This window comes from Aplysia californica, unplaced genomic scaffold (assembly GCF_000002075.1).
Source record: "Aplysia californica isolate F4 #8 unplaced genomic scaffold, AplCal3.0 scaffold00059, whole genome shotgun sequence".
Taxonomy (NCBI): Eukaryota; Metazoa; Mollusca; class Gastropoda; order Aplysiida; family Aplysiidae; genus Aplysia; species Aplysia californica.
In genome coordinates, this window is record NW_004797329.1 from 2,945 (window position 1) to 21,012 (window position 18,068).

Genomic DNA, 18,068 nt, shown 5'->3' on the forward strand with positions numbered 1-18,068 from the left:
TATATATCATAGTCATAGTGTAGCTGGGTTGTTTGTTTGTTTGTTTGTTTTTTCACTCTTATTGTTTTCTGTTCATGGTTTGAAATGGCCTTCACCCAGCCATTTAATAAACTTAACCTGAAACTTATCTAGGCCTGCACAACTTATTCTCTTCTGTGTGTGTGTGTGCAAAAGGTCTGCTGTATTATATCACACGACTTACAAACAGCGCTCTTTTAGTTGGATCGGCGATGGAGTGACCGGGTCACGGCGGGCCGGTCACCCAGAGGTCACTAACCCGCCCTCCCGCTACCTGCGTCGGTAGCCAGTGAAATGAATCTTTCAACACATGTTTTATCGTCTTACACAAACAAAAAATATCATACGTGAACACAAGTTTGTTCTTTAGAGAAAGCAACTTAACCTCTTTATTGGTACGAAATAGCAATACCATGGCTGCTCACGTTTTGGAGTTAGATGCTCTTAAAATGTATGTCTATTTATAGTTAGTCAAAACAACAAACACATATTGAATGGCTAATAACTTATATAAGCCTAACAATAAATATTTACAAAACTGCCACGTAAGACAGGAAAATGTGTTTAGAAATTGACTCACTCAAAATTTTGTTTCCAGCACGAACATGGAACTTGTCATGAGCATGATAGACAAAACGCTTCCCAGCGTTCATGACTTTTTGTATCCAATGGAATGTGTATCCTCCTGAATAATAATATACAGCACTGATTTCTTTTCACAAAATGAACATGTACAGAATAAAAGTATAAATTTATACAATTTTTCTTTCTAAACATATCTAGCAGCACACAGTGAGGGAGCTATTTGCAGGAGATGCAACACAAAAATAAAACGCATTATATGTCTATCTGGTTTGAAATCTTTCGTGCTCTGGATTCCAGTTTTGAGATCGCTTGGTAGCTGCTTTCTGTGTCCTATTCTCCTAAAAGCCAGAGAGCAAACATGTTTTGTTGTATGTGTGGAACACAGTGTTGATATGATATGTGTGGCTTTAAGATAACTTTGCGGGGAAATAGCGTCTGAATGCGGACATGTAATTGTCGATTGCTACGAAGATTTCTGGAAGTGAAAATCGTTTGACTGGTTTGAGATGTGATATTGCAGTGTGAACATTGCTAAATCTTTCATTGAGAAAATTGAATATTGCTTCCAGTCCACTTGCCTCCTCAATTTTTGCAGTTTCGACGGAGTATTTTCTTGTTTCTGTACAAATTGTGTTTGTTAGTTCCTTGCATACATGGGGATGGAGGGAGGTATGCTTGGGGTGTTTTGCGATGTTTGCTTGAAATTGATCTTTGTATGCAGCCACCCAAGCGGTGTCGACAAAACGGAGAAGGAATTCACATTTATGCTATTGTCAAATGCACACCACATGCTCCTACTAGTGTCAACTGCTTTTTTGTGGCATGAATTGACGTGATGTAACACCATGTCTCCTTTTGATAGTTGAAATCGCGGTCAAACACTTGACACAAGTGTTAGCGGAATAGGACTGTTCAACTTCGTCCCTCACATCAATCCCATAAACCAAGAGAAAATATCCTGCCATTGTCTTACATAAATGGGGCTTTCTGTACTTGTTTTGTTTGACAGTTAAATTTACACGCCAACACACCCGACAAAGTTCATTCAGAGACTCTCTATGCCTCTCATCATGTATGACCCATTGCAGTTTAACAACTTTTACTTAGGAACACAATTCACTAACTGATTGCCAGTCACTGCAAAGTGCTGGAAAAACAAAATTCACATCATTCGAAAAAAATAGCGCAAACAGAAGTAAAGACCAACGTTTCATTCTCGAATGATTTGTAATTAAATTTGAAGAGATCACATTATTAACGGTGCTTCTGATCACTTAACACTCACAATTTAAAACTGTTATTATTCCCAAACGAATTAATGAAAACTGTTGAAACTTTCACAGGATATCAAGAAGAAGTAGACGAAGCGAAATTGGTGAAGAAATAGATTCTAGAAGTAGAGTGAGCATCATTTTACGGCTCATGAAATTAGGGGAAGAAATGTGTTCTGATAAGGACAAGATAGGACAACGCTGTGCACGGGTTGACCCCGGTCAGTCCCGACTTGACGCGTGAAATTGCAGGTCACCTGCCGCTGATATATGGCCTACCGCGGGGGGCCGGACTAACTAAAAGATTGCTGAGACGGAATTTCGGGCGCCGTGATCAGGGCTGAGAATTGTCTGCCTAAAGGCAGAATAGAATTCCGCTCGTTGCAAAACCGCCGTCCGCTCATCCGAACGCCTCTTCCACCTTTTTTCCGAGTTTCGTATTTGATAATAATATCGAAGTGGCTAGCTGTACAAGTGCGGCTAGACTGAGAGTTTAGACTTAAGGCTAGACTGCCAGTCTAGCCGTACTTAGATCTAGGTTTGGCCCTATCGACTCAAACCTGTTAAGTACACAGGTCTCATTAGATCTAGATCTAGTAATTATTCAGGTTCAAATACATGCAAGTCAGTAAGGCACCTTTTGGTTTTTGTCTGAAATACAAATACTTTAGGCATTGCAAACTAAAAATTTCATTTACTATTCAGCCATTAATATTACGTACGGCTAGCCTGACAGGCTAGTCGTCCTTAAGTACGGCTAGCCTGACTGTCTACCCGTACTTAAGTATGGCTAGCCTGGCTGTCTACCCGTACTTAAGTACGGCTAGCCAAGAAGTCTAGCGGTACTTAAGTACGGCTAGACTGCCAGTCTAGCCGTACTTATCTTAGGCCCTATTAACGTTAGAAAACAGGAGGTTTAAAATACATGCACTGTCATTAAGGCACCTGGTTTCGTCTCAAATACAAATACTTTAGGTACTGCAAACTAAAAATTTATATTTACAATTCAGTAGGCCTATTTTTTTATGGTCAGTCTAGCCATCATATTAAGAATAAAAGTACGGCAAGACTGCCAGTCTAGCCGTCATTAAGTACAGCTAGCCTCTTCCTAATAATATTGTAGTAAGAATAAAAGACGATAATAATTTTAGACGTTTTTAACTGCTCGCTGGACGAAAACGAGGTACATTTGCAGTTGCATCCGTGTGTCAGTCGATACCATTCAATCGAGTACTTTTTATTCTTCTTCATTACTGGTAGAATCGTATTCAGTTGTGACAATGGAGTACCCGTAGTTACGTGGAGATCTGTGGTGACTTTGGCCCTCGCATAAATCACAACCCTGTAGCCTTTTTTTTCAGTCTTGTCTGCTTGTTCTTCATCATTTGATGTATAGTAATGGGTTTTTTTCTTTTTGACAGTATTTGGGTAGTTATTATTATTTTTCTCTAAAATTAGGGAACAAATAAGACCTCAAACCTTTCCAAAATAACCAGATTTATGCCTCGTTTTTTCAAAATATTCGGGGGGGGGCATACCCACGGATCCCCCTAGTTTTCAACCTTTTTTGTGGTATGCCATATTTCAGCCCTGATTATATAGAACACACCTGTTGAGTTGACGGGGGTCAGAATAGCGAGACACAGGCTGTTCTCACCCCTGGTGAGGATAGCTACTTCCTTTATTAAAGGGTTGAATCTTACTTATGATTATAGGCTTACAGACTTATAACCTGATTCTACAACATGTTTGAATTTTATTCAGTTGCCTGAAAGGCAGAGTGGCCATTTTTACGGTCCCGTAAAGAAGGTTCTGGGGGCTAAAGAAAATCGGTGTGTATTTTAATTTCTTCTTCTTTTTGTTCATCTAGATCTTTAAATACATCCCAGTCTCTAGTATGAAAGCTGTTCGCCACGGGTCCTCCAGACCCGTATAGAGTTTTGAATCTCTCTAACTAGGGTTGGGCCAATATAATACTGAATATATATATAATATAATTTATTTATAAGTGCCTTGAGCATTAGGCAGGCTTGCAGCAGCTGGTTCCCTGTTTGGATGCCACTTCCGCTCTAACACTGCGCTGAATTTCAAATGAACTTCATATGGAGGTGATGTTTCAGTTGGCTGTGCCCTGTTCTAAGTCTGTACAGAACAACCTGCTCTTGACGGATGAGGAGGTAGTAGGGGTTGTCCTGGTTGTGGGGTGTTGTTCGTTTCACTTTGCTTGTAGCCCCCTTTTGAAGGTGGTTTTGGCCTCTGAAAGGCTTGTGCTTTTTTCAGGTTGCTCTGATTGAGACTTCTTATTTTGGTAAAGAATCAGCAATTTCATTTCTAAACAAGTTACACTGAGATGGCATTCACAGTAACACAACAGTGTGGTTTTTGCAGAGGTTTGCAATGGTCATTGTCAGGTCATTTTGTCATTTAGCTCACTGTCTCTTTTTGATTTAATGGCTTGTCATATAGAAAAGGAGCCTGTAAGAGGACCATCTTGCGAGAGGAGTGTGGGTCAGATCTGATTTGAGTGGCTGCAGTTTCAAGCAACTATTTCAGCTTTATAGTTTGTAGTGAAGAGGCTGACTGCAAGTCTTTTTTTAACTTCCTCTCCTGTTGGAAACTGAATGTACAGTCAAACCTGCCCTGACGGCCACCTCTATAAGACGGCCACCTGTACAAACGGCCACTTTCCATTTCCCCCCTTGCGTTTTTTCTATATAATTTAATTGTGTAAAACAGGCACCTGTCCAACGCGGCCGCGGCCACAATAATTTAACACACAACCCCTATCACACTAAACAATAACATCTGTCTTAGACGGCCACCTTAGTGACTCCATTACGTTTTGTCATAATTTGTGCTTTGGCCCCCGGCGTTGTGGGCGAGCCGTCATAATTCAATCACCAGTCGTTGTTGTTAGGTAGCCCCTCCAACCGAACATGTTGCGTACGCCCCTCCCACTGTTGACCAATAGCTACCAATTTTAAGCTGCTGGTGAGGGAAGTGTGTGATCCCTCATAACGCATAAGCCCCGCCCAGAACTCATACACACAAATTGTAAGTGAGATGAGTGGTCACTGTTTACCCAGTCTGTAAAAAAGTAACAGAGGACGTCAAAATGAACTTGTTACTGAAGCGCCCCTCGTTCTCCGAGTGGTGGCGACCCATGTTTTTGTTTTACCCCAGCACTCAGTCTTCCCTAAGTCTGATACATTTCGTTTTATTGTCACCCTTGCGCAAAAGCAGCAACAAAATGAAAACTACAAACGAAATACAAAGCAACAACAACAACATAGACAATAACAATGGGGCTACTTTCGATTGGGGACTCAGATGGGAATGGTTTGTTTTCTTCATCTTGATCAGTCCTGCCTAAGACGGCCACCTGTCTTATACGGCCACTTTTCTCCTTGACAATGGGTGGCCGTCTTACACAGGTTTGATTGTATATTTCCTTTCCCTCCATTCCAAATTGCACCCTCAGCCAATCCATCTGTGTAGACTCCCGTTCATAGCTTTTTAGGATAGCACTTGTCAAGTTGTTCAGCTGCGAGAGCTCTTCCCTCTAGGCAGGTCTGTGAATCCTTTCTGCTCATGATACGCCTCCCCGGGTATGCACAGAGGTACACGAGGGGATCTCTTCAGGGATTTATGGGCAGATACTGTTGTTCCAGTTCTTTGCTCCGGTGTGCAAATCGTATTTTGATATTCATTACCTAATCAGCCCCTAAAAAATGAGTTGATACTCTGTCTTCTGTAAACCTCCAGCTGTAGCTCCCTTACCCACATCCAAACCAGTACCCAGTCAGTGCCACTTGTGCCAGGCCCTGGTAATTACCTTTCGGGTGGTTGGAGGGTGCCATAGATAGGCCCTACTTCTGTTCTTTCCTTCTCTGGTGTCCTTGTCTGTCTGTCTTGCTTTGTGTTGCTGCACTTCTCTTATTCAAACAAGGTATTGCTCATATTATATATATATATAAGTGGAAAAATGGAAAAAAGAAAACAAATTTATCTTCTTCAATTTTTGTTGTTGTAAATCCGGTCAGTGAAGCAAAGGGAACAAACCAACTGCTCACTGTGAGACTCAGTCATACATCACTTTTGAAAACAGCATAGATAGCGGAGTTCTACACTAAGCAGTTGAAATGTATGATAAGCCAGCTAGATAGTGAAAGATAATTACAACTGATCTCTGTAATATTGTCTCTTTGTATATTGTTGTCTAAAATGTATGCAACCTTTTCTACCCATGAAATTTGTTTTTAAAAAGTTAAGCTCAGTCTTTGATATCTCAGTTTTTTGGGTTTTATTTATTTTGATCTGACACGAGTTTAATTGTTTTCTTATTTATGAATTTCAGTTGGCTGCCTTCAGGAAAAAGAAAGCAAAGAAAAAGAAAAATTCTGGAGAAAAAAGCGAAAAAGAGAACTTCAGCGAGCAGCTGAACTTGAACCAGCAAAATGGAAGTGGACTTACCCCTCCATTGATATCTTCCCCAACCGCCAGCGATTCATATCAAACAGATGTGAGTGATTTTTGTACTCTTGATATATTTTGTTTGTTTGCTGTGAATTAATGGTCCTGAGTGTTCTGTGCCAAGCCATACCGAGTATATTGTCAAATAAGCAGCTGGGAGGAAAAGTAGTCTTGATAAAGTAGCATCTTGAAGCCTTTTGCCCTTTGTTCCTTTGTTTTAGAGTACTGTTATGAAAAAATATGTTCAGTAACTGTGAAAAGAAATCCTTGGATTGCTTTTACTCTGTACAATGAAGGCTTTTTTTAAATTCTCGAAGTAACTTTTCTTTTCCAACACAAAGCAACATCTGGTCGACCTGGTCTCTCCATCTGTAACGTATCAGCTTAATCACTTAATCTAAACATGCAGTGTTGTTTTATTCTAATTTTGGATTATGTGTATAAATTTTGGTTGCAATTCTGCATTTAATTTGAACAACGGTTCCCCCCCCCTCCCCATATTTTGTAGAATCTAAAACAGTATTAATAAGTTGCAGTGGCTGTCTTCTCTGTGACAAGCTCCTCCGTTTGGCTGGTACTGTAAATGTCATTGGCTGTTTTCCCTACTTTTTTTTTTTAAGATGTTCTTTAAAAAGAGGTTGTGTTATGTTTCATGTGAATTGAAACTTTCTCTTCTTGTTTGCTTAGTCATTGATATTTTTAACAATTTTATGTCTGTTTGCAGTGACTAACATCTGAAATAATGTGTTGCAGCTAGTTTAATATCTGGTAGTTATAGTGTTTTATTTTGTATTCTGATTAACTGACTAATGATGGATACAGCAGTTGCTTAAGTTCTTTGAATATGATGAAAATCTCCCATCAGTTCAAATGATAGAAATATACAGTTTCTTAGAATAAAAAATGAATGCTGAGTGTATGGTGGCTTTTGTATTTTCAACTTATAATGGAGAATCAGTCGATCTGTATCTACATTTGGGGTTTGTTTAGCTCATAGCCAGGCATGCAGGAAATAGGAGTTCAGTTCTCTCAATGTACTACCATCTCCGTCTTTTTTCCTGGCTTTATGCCTCAAAGCCCAGACTGGCCTTGTTGGACAGGATCAAAGAACCCCATGTTTGAAAGAATAATGTAAATTGTTTTGATGGAGTTATAATTTAAAACACTTAAAGCCAATATTTTTGCGACAAGCCGCCAGTCTGTTCAGGCTTAACAGTTTGATTTTTAATTTTCTTTTGGAGGTTGTAACTCAAAATGTTAAATTTAAAATTCAGATAATAAAACATGAGTCTTTTCATCTGTCATATTCTCTTGGATAATTTGATGTTTTATATATTAACTTTTTCAATGCACAATTATTTTATCTCCTATACATAATGTGTAGACTAGTCGCGCTGTGTAGTGAGTGCCCTTGAAAGAGTTGAAAATTAGTGAACTACTGTTCATGAAAGAAACCCACAGTACATTACTTTTTTTCAAATGGTGGGTTTGTGTTAATTTTCAAGTTTCACGCTGTTTACCCTTTGTAAAATGTTAGTTTTTTTAGCTCTGTGCTTGTTTCCCAATTATCTGCTGTCTCTTCTCTTTCTTTCATGTCAGTGTGGCTTTTTTGAGCTCTGTGGCCCTCATTGTGTTAAAAAAAAGTTGCGAATATAAAACTAGTTTACTAAAGATTAAGAATAAGTTTGACTTTTATGGTCCCAAGTGTTCCATGCAAAATGTGACCCATTGTGTCCAGTAGGTTTATTTAGCAAAAAACCCAACAACAACAACCAAAAACCCATTCAAATTGCTCAAGAATATGCTTTAACTTGTTTATGACAGTGTTCTTATCAACCTGGAACCATGTAGTAGGCAACAAGATATGACTGGCTCTAAATATGTCAATTTCTGTGTGTCATGACATTGGCTTCTAACTGTTCTAGAGCTTCTTATGACCATAGTATTAATTGTGTTCATTTTTTCTACTAGAACACATTTTCAATATATCACAGGCCTTTTTGTGTAACAATTTTCCTCATATTTGATTTATTTGAGGACAGTCACAGTGTAAAACTGAGTTCCACAACTAGACAGATTTTTATTAAGGTGTGAGACAAAACGAGAAGTGGACAACACAGAGTGGAATAGTAAAAGGGGTATTTGATGAAATCAAACATTCAGTGTTTCCTTTCCCTCGTTTTATTTTTATCTTACTATTTGTTAAAATTTGCTTTCAAGCTTTACATGTTGTTTATTTTTACCCTTGCACTGTGTGCTTTTGATCCTTCACATGTTTGTGTTTTTATTAGCATGTTTGTTTTCTTCTCATTTCAATTCAGAGTGACCAATTCTCTATCACTAGTGGTGATGAGTTTTCCACAGAGGTTGGTATTTTATGTTTGTTTGAAGTAACATGTTTCGATGTAGTTGCCTAACTTTAACTTTTATTATGAGTTGTTAATAACAATAACATACTATAATTATACTGTAAAGTATTTTGTGTTAATGAAATTACTTTTATGGAAGGTTATGAGTAGCGTTACTATATTTTTCTACAAATATACTTTTTTTCTTGTCTTTGTAACCAATTTAAGTTTTTAAAAGTATGGCTTAATTCATGACTGTGTGGGTTGTTGGGGGGTGCTCTAGTTCGGTTTGCTTCTTCTTCCCTATCAAACATCTATCATCTCTATCTCCCCTCCTTCTTTTTTCTGTTTGTTACTCTCCAGTAACTCCTCTTATCTTTGGCACTTATATGACTTTATTGTGTTGCGAGTGCCGTAAAACACTTACTAAAACAATAATCCATGACTGTTGTTGAAAATCTTTTGATAGATTAGACTACTTTACCATCAATATTTTTATTTTGATAAGATTAAAAAACCCGAAGGAGCGTTTTAAAAATTCTAGATTTTTTTACTTTTGGAGTTTAATTCTGTGCTCTTCTTAGCCTTATCCACGGAGCTACTTTTCAAGAGTTTTATGATAAATTATCTCATGTTATTCCCTGAAACTATAGTTACTATCTTATGATTAAAGGCTCTGACTACAGTTTATTTTACTCTACGATATTTCACATGATATTTCAAGGAGCAGGAGTTCAGGGGCTCTGTGTTCTACCAAGCAAAACTAGTGGAAGCTCGGAGAAGGATTGCGGAGCTAGAGGAAACTGTGGAGGGCAAGCAACTGGCATTGGATGCCCTTGTCAGGGAAACGCAGTCTCAAAAAAAATCTGTAAGTAGATATTGCTCATGTCTAGCCCAGGGGCCTTTGATTAGTACATTATGTTACCTTGTCGCAGTAATGATCTGTGGTGACAGGTTGGCATACAGGGCACAGTGTTGACTTACTTGGAATCATGCGGGGCTGAAGAGAAAGCAACCCTGGTTAGAATATCGAATTACTTGTAACTTGTAGTATAGTATAGTGTAGGTTCATACCCCTTTCCAAAGTATTAACTCTTTTCCTACCAGGCCAAAGTCCACCACTGGCCAAGGGCTTTTCCCTGACCTATTTTTACGCCCCTACCCCGCCGAAGGAAAATGTCAAAACATCCAACTAAACACACACAAACCATATTTTTGGTATCATAAAGATAGCACGTGCTGAGGTGTGCATCAGTGTCGGTACAGTTTAAAACTTTGTTGAACGGACTGGGTTTATTCAACCAAAGACTGACAATAGTGAAGCATAATCATTTAGGTTTCTTACCACTCGAGAAGGTGTTTCCCATAACTCAAATCAAATTTTTCACCCCATTTGCTCATGCTCTCATATGCACCCACACTTCAGTAAAGTGGCACATTTCCTTTTCATCAAAAATCTGTTTACTGGTTGATTGCATTTGATTGTTTTTAGTCTGGCTCTTTGTTGTTGCTCATGTTTGTATTGTCATTACTTTGCCTATCTCACAGGGCTACTGTTGATTCTGAGGCTTGACAATTTTTTACTTGTGATAAATCACCTCTCTTGTTTTAAGTTTTCCAATTCTATTTTCATTTAAGTGCTCGCTCAAGCACATGATAGAAAAAAAATGTAGCTGTTAGCCTCCTGGAAAAATTGTTCTCGCTTCATAGCACAAGGGTCAGCTGCAGGATATTGATTTTGTACTCTAGAAATTATTTGCAAGGCTTTTTTATATTCTGTCAAGTGTCTGTGCATTTACATGCCAACATACTGAAAGCGTGCAGTTCGGGCTTGGCTTTTCTTGATAATTGAATATTGGTTTGCTACAGTGATGTAGTATTTATACGTTGATTGTTACTTTTTCAGATTTCTGCTTTTGTATTTTCATCCGATTTATTTAAAACAAATCTTGTAAGAATTGGAATCAATTTTTGAATAAGCTTGTGTTCATCTTTAATAACGTACCAGTTAAGGGGAGGAGCGACCCTTGATTTTGCCGATTTTGGGTCAGGCTATGCACATTGAGATGTTAGCTGAATTTTTTAAGATCAACCTGTTCTTTGTCTTAAAATAGCATGGAGACAATTGAGAAAGTCTTTATTCTCCTTGTAAATTGCCTTTGAAAACATGAAGATGGGTTAATATAGTGAATTTTCACAATATTTACAGTGTTTTTTTGTGCAAAATGTCATTTTTTTGCAGTTTTTTTCCTACTCCGTCCTGAGTTTTCATCCTTTTGACTTGAAACTTACAGGGAACATAGATGGCAAGGCTACCATCAATGCAACAGAGAGATTTTTGCGAAAAAAATGTCACTTCTCTATTGGCAAGTGATTACGCAACCTAAATTTAGAAAAGGTTTTTTATACTTTGAGAAAATTCTCATATTTTCTTTTCCTTTGCACTTATTGAAAAAAACTCCCTGTTACACTGATACGGTCTGATTCAGGTATAATCTTCTCACCAAATTTGGTCCGTAAGTAAGAAAGCCTAAGGGATTTGAAGCTCGTTGTTTATTTTCAAGATGGCGGCCGTTTCCTTTGCAACCGCCGTAGCTATGCCAATATAAAATTGCTTATCAAGAGATTTTACTATGCCTTACTTATATGTGCACTTAGATTTGATCTCAGGCAACGAAAATAGAAAATTTTCCTCAAGGGTCGCTCCTCCCATTAAGGCATACGAGGCAGACAGTGCTGTAAGAACTGAGTATTTAAATAAATGTCTTCTTTTTTTTCATTCTCAGCTGTCTGCTGATCCACAGTCTGATCAGGATGTGTGGGAAGACAGGGAGCCCTCAAAGGTAGGTTGACATATCAGGAAAGTTGATTTTATAGGAGCCTGGGGGTTAAGGGGGGTTTGGGGGTGGGGGGTACTTTTTAAGTTTTATGATGAGGAAGTTTTGAGGTTGAGATGCTTGACTTACAATCTTTAGGTTGGGGGTTCAATTCCCTGTTGTCTCTCTTCACGCAATTTCAATGTTTTCGGCAGTGTGTAAAGCTGAAAGTATGAGAGTGATAATATTTATGTCTGCCAGATTTTATGTACAACACAAGGGACTGAGGAAGAAAATTAGAATAAACGTGGTCCAAAGGAGTAATTGTCAAGGACATGTATGAATTTGTAATTGGAAAGAACAAACATAACCACAAAAGATCCCTCTTAGCTTTTAGCATACTGTGAGCCTGTTCAACTGGTGCACCGCTCCGTCGCTTACAATCGTAACAAAAATCAATGAAACCCCATAAATTGATTCTAGCTGTAATCAAACTGTATATCCCTTGTATAGAGCATTCGTGTCTACACAGTTTGGTATTTATTTTATGCAAATAGGGTAAAATAAGGGCTGAGTTCTTTGAAAGTTTGTGATGCTGAAAAAATTGGATGACAAAATTGACTGTGCGCAAATATGGAATAGCCTTTTTTATTCTAAGAGCTACACTATATCTCTGCTCACATGCCAGATCTCTGAAGTGGAAGCTGCCTTGGCCCAGAGGGATGACCTCATTGGTCACCTGGCGCAGTCTCTTCAGTGCCTGGCCCAAGGCTCGGACAGTGGAGGAGAGCATCTGTCTCAGCTCCAGGCCCTGGGACAACACGTCTGCGTGCTGCAGGCACAGCTTCAGCAGGTAGGTCTTCACGTTTGTGTCGCATCCACTTCTTCTTAGTCCTCCAGGTGGGTAGTTGGCGGGTGCTCTGGTGTGGTTTGCTCCTTCTTTCCTATCAAACGTCTATCAATCTTTTCTCCCCTTCTTCTTTTTTATGTTTGTTACTCTCTTTTAACACCTGTTATCTTTGGCGCTCATATGACCTTACGCAGTTGAGAGTGCCGTAAAACCTCTACTAAAACTAACTTAGTCCCCCTGGAGTATAATGATGATAGTTTTCTTTCGGTAGGAGTGATTCTTCTGGGGATACGTAACGTCTCAAAATTAACACTTCCTCTTGTTGTGTTGGTGTCTGTACCAGTATATTCTCATATAGCGCCCTGCTGTTGTCTTCATTCTCATCATTGTGTTCTGGGGTGGTTTGCGTTGGTATGTGAGAACGGAAGTGGTTGAGATCTTTTGTCATCATGTACAGGTGATAGGTTCTTATGTGAACCAACGTTAAGAGTTTACTAAGCTTTGTAAATCTGAAAAAAAAAAGTTATACTCCAACAGAAAATAGTCTGTTCTCAACAAGGAAACTTGAAATATTTTAAATTGTTGCATCTTAATATATGAGTAAACAATGTTGAAAATCAGATGGATGTCGAAAAACTTCTTTGCCGAAAGGAGGGTAGATAAAGTAGTATTTCCTTTCCGTCAAAACCAAAGTCTTTGCGCACCCCCCCCCCCCCCCCCCTGATGATTTTGTTAAAAGATTATGATTTTTTGCTACCTGTTGTTGTTGTGATTGTTTGAAAGGGGTGGGGGGGGGGGGCTAAAAGATTATACTGTTTAGGGTATTGGCAACTCAGAAGTTAATTTGTTTTCAGCTAATTTGATCCACTGTTGGCCTTTTTATTTTTCTTCCCAGCACCCTCTTCACTCTCCTTTTCCCTCCTCTCCTCTTTCCCCATCTCTAATATTCCCCATTCCTCTTCCCACTCATACATTTTTAGCACGTCATAAGGTGGTTTGTGGGTGGTTGGCGGGTGCTCTGGTGTGGTTTGCTCCTTTTTTCCTATCAGACATCTATTGTCTTTATCTCCCCTCCTTCTTTTTGTGTTTGTTACTCTCTTGTAACACCTCCAATCTTCGGCACTTATATGACCTTATTGTGTTGCAAGTGCCGTAAAACTTTTACTAAAACTAAAAAAAACTAAAACTAAGGTGGTTTGATTATGTGTCCAGACTATAAAATGGCTGGTGGTTTTCTTTTGTTTTAAGGAAGAAAGACGTATCCTTATGGGAACATGGCTTATTTTATGCATGATAAAGCCACGAAGGCTGTTCTTACTCGAACGAATATCAGACATACAGAGTGTGTTTGTGCTGCACTCGTATAGATAAAAATCTCTTTCTGCATTTGGTACTGCTCTCACTTTTTCCTTTAGAAGGAGATTTGGTTTGCCTTTATCGTAGTTTGTTTGTAGAAGCCAGGAGCTCCCTTGAAAACTGAATGTTCCCTCTCCAGTTCTTCACCATGTGAATTTTGGTGGAAGTCATTGTTTGTTTTTGTTGATCTCTCCATCCTCGAGCTGGTGCCGTGTGGCTGGATGCTAGATTTGTTACCGTGATTTGAATTTTACGGCTTGGTAGATTTTTGTTTTGTTCTGAGCTGCGGCAGTTTTCAGGGTACTGTAAACTTGTGATTAGTCTGCTGATGTCCATTTTCAAAAATACATTCTTTTTGAAGGAGGTTTCGGCCCTTTATTATGTTCCTGTTTCCGTTTGCTTAGTGTCTTCATGTTTTCGTGTCACTTTCGACAAGCCTAAGCAAAGACGAGGAGTAGAAAGGCCATTTTACCTTAAGGTGATTATTGCTTCTTGCACCCTGTCTGCATCATGACACTTGAATAGTGATAAGTGTTTGTGCATGATTAAACACATGTTTTTGGTAACAGTCCCTTTGTAAGGCTTTTTCTTTACTTTCTGGCATGTCTCATGCTGAAAGACTTTTTAGTTTTGCTTGATCGAGTTTGAGAAAGGTAAAATTTTCTTTTAAAATTTATAATTTAAAAAAAAATAATCCCAAAACAACACAAAAAAACAGAAGTATTCAAGTAAGACCCAATCAAAAGTTCCAGATTCGTCTTTGCTTAGAATGGCCTTCGAAGACACTTAAAAAATTAACCAGTGGTATTTACATTGTTGCATGGCAAAAGCTTTCAACCATTGATATCAGTGCGAAGGATGGCTTGTGTGTATTCCTTTTCCTTGTATGTTTTTGAAGAATTCAGTAACTTTTTAAAGTTAAAGGCGCACATCTGTGTTGCTGATAATGTTTCAAGTTGTTCCCTGTGTTTTTGAAGAGCTGAACAAAACATTACTAAAATCTGCTTTTCTGACATGTAATGTCTTTTTTTTCTGAAGCTTCAGAATTACATTACTACATCCAAATCTCAGTGGATGTACTGTAAAGAATTCAGGATCTGATACAGTTTCTCAATATCAGCTGTAACTTTTGGAAAATACAAGAAAATTCCAGTGCGATTCTTTACTGTAACTTATTTAGAAAGCCTAAACAGATGGGTGATGAGGAAAGATCATTATGATATAGTGTTTTTGAGGACATCTGAGTAGAGGAATGAATAGCAAACTTTGACGATGATTCTTTACAGTCAAATGTATTTCAGTATGATGAGGTGACTGCTGAATGTCATCAAGGAATTTGCTCTGGAAATTTTTCTCCTCTGAAAAGTTTCTGTCAAAGCTGTTATTCACCATGCCTTTGTCATGCTCTATTTTACTGGCTGCATATTTGCAAAAGTACAAGAAATCTACTTCTTCATGGTCATCGTGATTTGCAATAAGATTTCACAGTTATGAGAGGGCATGTTTGATTATTCAAAACAACTGATTTAACACAAAAGTTGTCAAACTTCTTGAATTCCTCCAACTAACCCCCTGAAAGCTTTCCATCTAGACATGACCACCGGAATTCGGGGTAAGGGGTAGCTTGAAAGAAGTATAGGTTAAATAATCAGCAATTAATGTCACTGTACCAATTTGCACAAAGGTGACTTTTAAGTTTTGCCGAGCGAAACCAACGTCTGTGGTGTAATGTCTGGGTTCTTTGCTATGCACTTGAAAGATGTGTACGCTATTCATGTAGGGAAGATATTTTTAACTTGCATCTCAGGCTTCCATGTCTCCCGCACAACCCAGATACGCTTGGAGCTGTGCACATATCCCTCATTAATGACTGAAATTGTGTTGAAATGTTAAACTACTGCAATCATGGCTGATGAAATCTGTCAGAATTAAGTAATTTATACATATGCGCACATGTTGAGCAAGAACGAACCTGGACTCGGAAAGGAACCCTGGCAATATTTCCAGCTACATGGCCTAAAATCTTACATTTGTTGGAATTTGTAAAGTCTTTTGGCATTTGGCCTACTGTAATGTGCCCTTTTTTTTTTTTGGTGTATTTTTTTTAAAGAAGATGTCTTTTCCTGTGAGCCTTTCTCTTTACTTTCTGTGAACAAAGTTATTCAGATTAACTCTATACTAATTTTAGCCTTCACCTGTTACTACATCTCTTTCTACTATTATATCTAAAGAGAAGATGAGTTGTTGAAGTTGTACTTTTTCTTTTTCAGTATGACATACTTGGTACTACGATAGATTCTGAAGTAACCCCCGGGGGGCAGTGCCACTGACTGAAGTGTCTTTAGGCCATTCCCAAAGGGGGGACATTTCTCGTTCAAGCGTAGTAGAATTGTAAATGGGCTGACTCATGTCACGCTCATAACTGTGCCTGATCTACAACAGGGAACTGCTGCTTTTCTTTCTTGATCCTTACTATTGTCATTTTCCTCGACTTCTTTTGTATGTTTGTCACTCTCTTGTGACCTGCTATTTCCGGGGTGCCTTGATAGTCGAAACAGACCTTGTGCTATTGAAGCTAGAGAGGCGAGCAGTCTAAGTCTGATTCCCTGTAAAGACTTCTCTGTTGACACCCACCCCTTGGCGCTCATATGACCTTATGCAGTTGGGAGCGCCATAAAACCCTCTACTATTTAAAAAAAAAAAAGATTCTGAAGTAAATCCTTTGCCTGGTATTTTTGTCTCGTGGTTGGTCTTGTTGACAGCAATCTTTTAAAATGGGTGGTTCACGGGTGCTCTGGTGTGGTTTGCTTCTTCTTTCCTATCAAACGACTATCATCTTTATCTCCCCTCCTTCTTTTTTTGTGTTTGTTACTCTCTTGTAACAACTCTAATCTTCGGCATTTATATGACCTTATTGTGTTGCAAGTGCCGTAAAACACTTACTAAAACTGAAAAAAAATCTTTTAATTTTTAAAAATATAATCTTTCAGTTCACAACTTTTCCCTGGCCATTAGGGATAATCAACTCAAAATGCACCAACTTATGACTTATGTAATAGTATGCCGCTTTTACTAAATAAAAAGAGAACCATATTTTTTATATTATTGTATTGTTGTATAAAGGGAAATTCTTTTTCTTCAATAGAGAAAGTTTTGTTTTTGCTGTTTTTCTGTAAAGATTAATCTCCCCTTTTCAGCAGTTGAGGTCCAATGTAAAACTGTTCAACAAAAATAATGTTTGATCATAGAAATTACTCCAAGGTCTATCGCAGTGCCAATAGTGTGATTTTAAAAAACATTGATTGCTTTAGAAGTAGACAAAATGAGATTTTGACCCCCTCTGTTGTATGCAATTGTGGTTTGGTGTAACTATTGCTTAAATCTGTTGTTTGTAGTGGAACGGTTAAACTTTTGTTTCGTGGTAAAGAAGTACCACTTGTCAACCATTATAAACTGTTTTAATTCTCCTTACTTTTGGATGTTCTCAACTCATAGCAAGCTTTCAGTCTTCCATGTTAAACTTTGCAATGTCAGATCTTTATCTTTCTTATGCAAGAGTTTCCGTAACTGCCAATGTAAAAAAATAAGTGTTTGTTCTGTGTTCTCTTTTAAAAATGTAGTAAAATCAAATCAAGCCACAATAGATCAAAATTACATGAAGTTCTTGTGTGTTATATTGCTTCCATACCATTTTGGAATTGATGTTGGAGGAGATGGATTTCACAGTCCATAAATCAAACCAAAGCCCCCCCCCAAAAAAACAAAAACAAAACAAACCCAAACAACCCAAAGCAACAAAAACAACCCCCCCCAAAAAAAACAACAACAACAACCACACAGAACCCCCTCCCCCAAAAAAACAAACAAACAAAGAAAACAAAAACAAAAAACAAAAAAACCCCATACAAAATAGCAAAACAGCACATTCTTTTTTCTCCGTATGAATAATTGATTAAGTCATGTTGCAGTTATCTAGAAATGGGAATAAGCTACCAAGATAGGCCCCCAAAAACCCCCCCAAAAAAACTCCATACAAAACATGATGTGTGTTTCCCAGACTAAAACAGCAGTGCCCGTCCTATTTATTTTAGTAAGAGTTTTACGGCACTTGCAACACAATACGGTCATATAAGTGCCGAAGAGTAGAGGTGTTGCAAGACAAACCACACCAGAGCATGTCCGGGACAAAAATGAAAAAAAACCAAACAAACAAAACATGATATGCATCTCCGAGACAAATTTTAAAAAATCCAACAAGAACGAAAACAAGGAAATACATGTAATAAGAACAAAAAACAAAAAACAAAAACAAAACCACAATTTGTTTTAACAGACAACTGCCCCCCCCCAA

At 38.3% G+C, this 18,068-nt stretch overlaps 1 protein-coding gene across 1 annotated transcript in view; it reads left to right on the top strand.

Moving 5' to 3' along the window:
• Positions 1 to 18,068, top strand: part of LOC101862102 (A-kinase anchor protein 9) — a gene marked incomplete in the record, with an annotated part of 176,565 nt that overhangs the window by 2,624 nt on the left and 155,873 nt on the right. Inside the window, 5 exon segments of the mRNA XM_005093187.3 lie at positions 6,232 to 6,396; positions 8,669 to 8,713; positions 9,420 to 9,563; positions 11,482 to 11,538; positions 12,200 to 12,364. Coding sequence (XP_005093244.2) covers positions 6,232 to 6,396; positions 8,669 to 8,713; positions 9,420 to 9,563; positions 11,482 to 11,538; positions 12,200 to 12,364 — 576 coding nt within the window.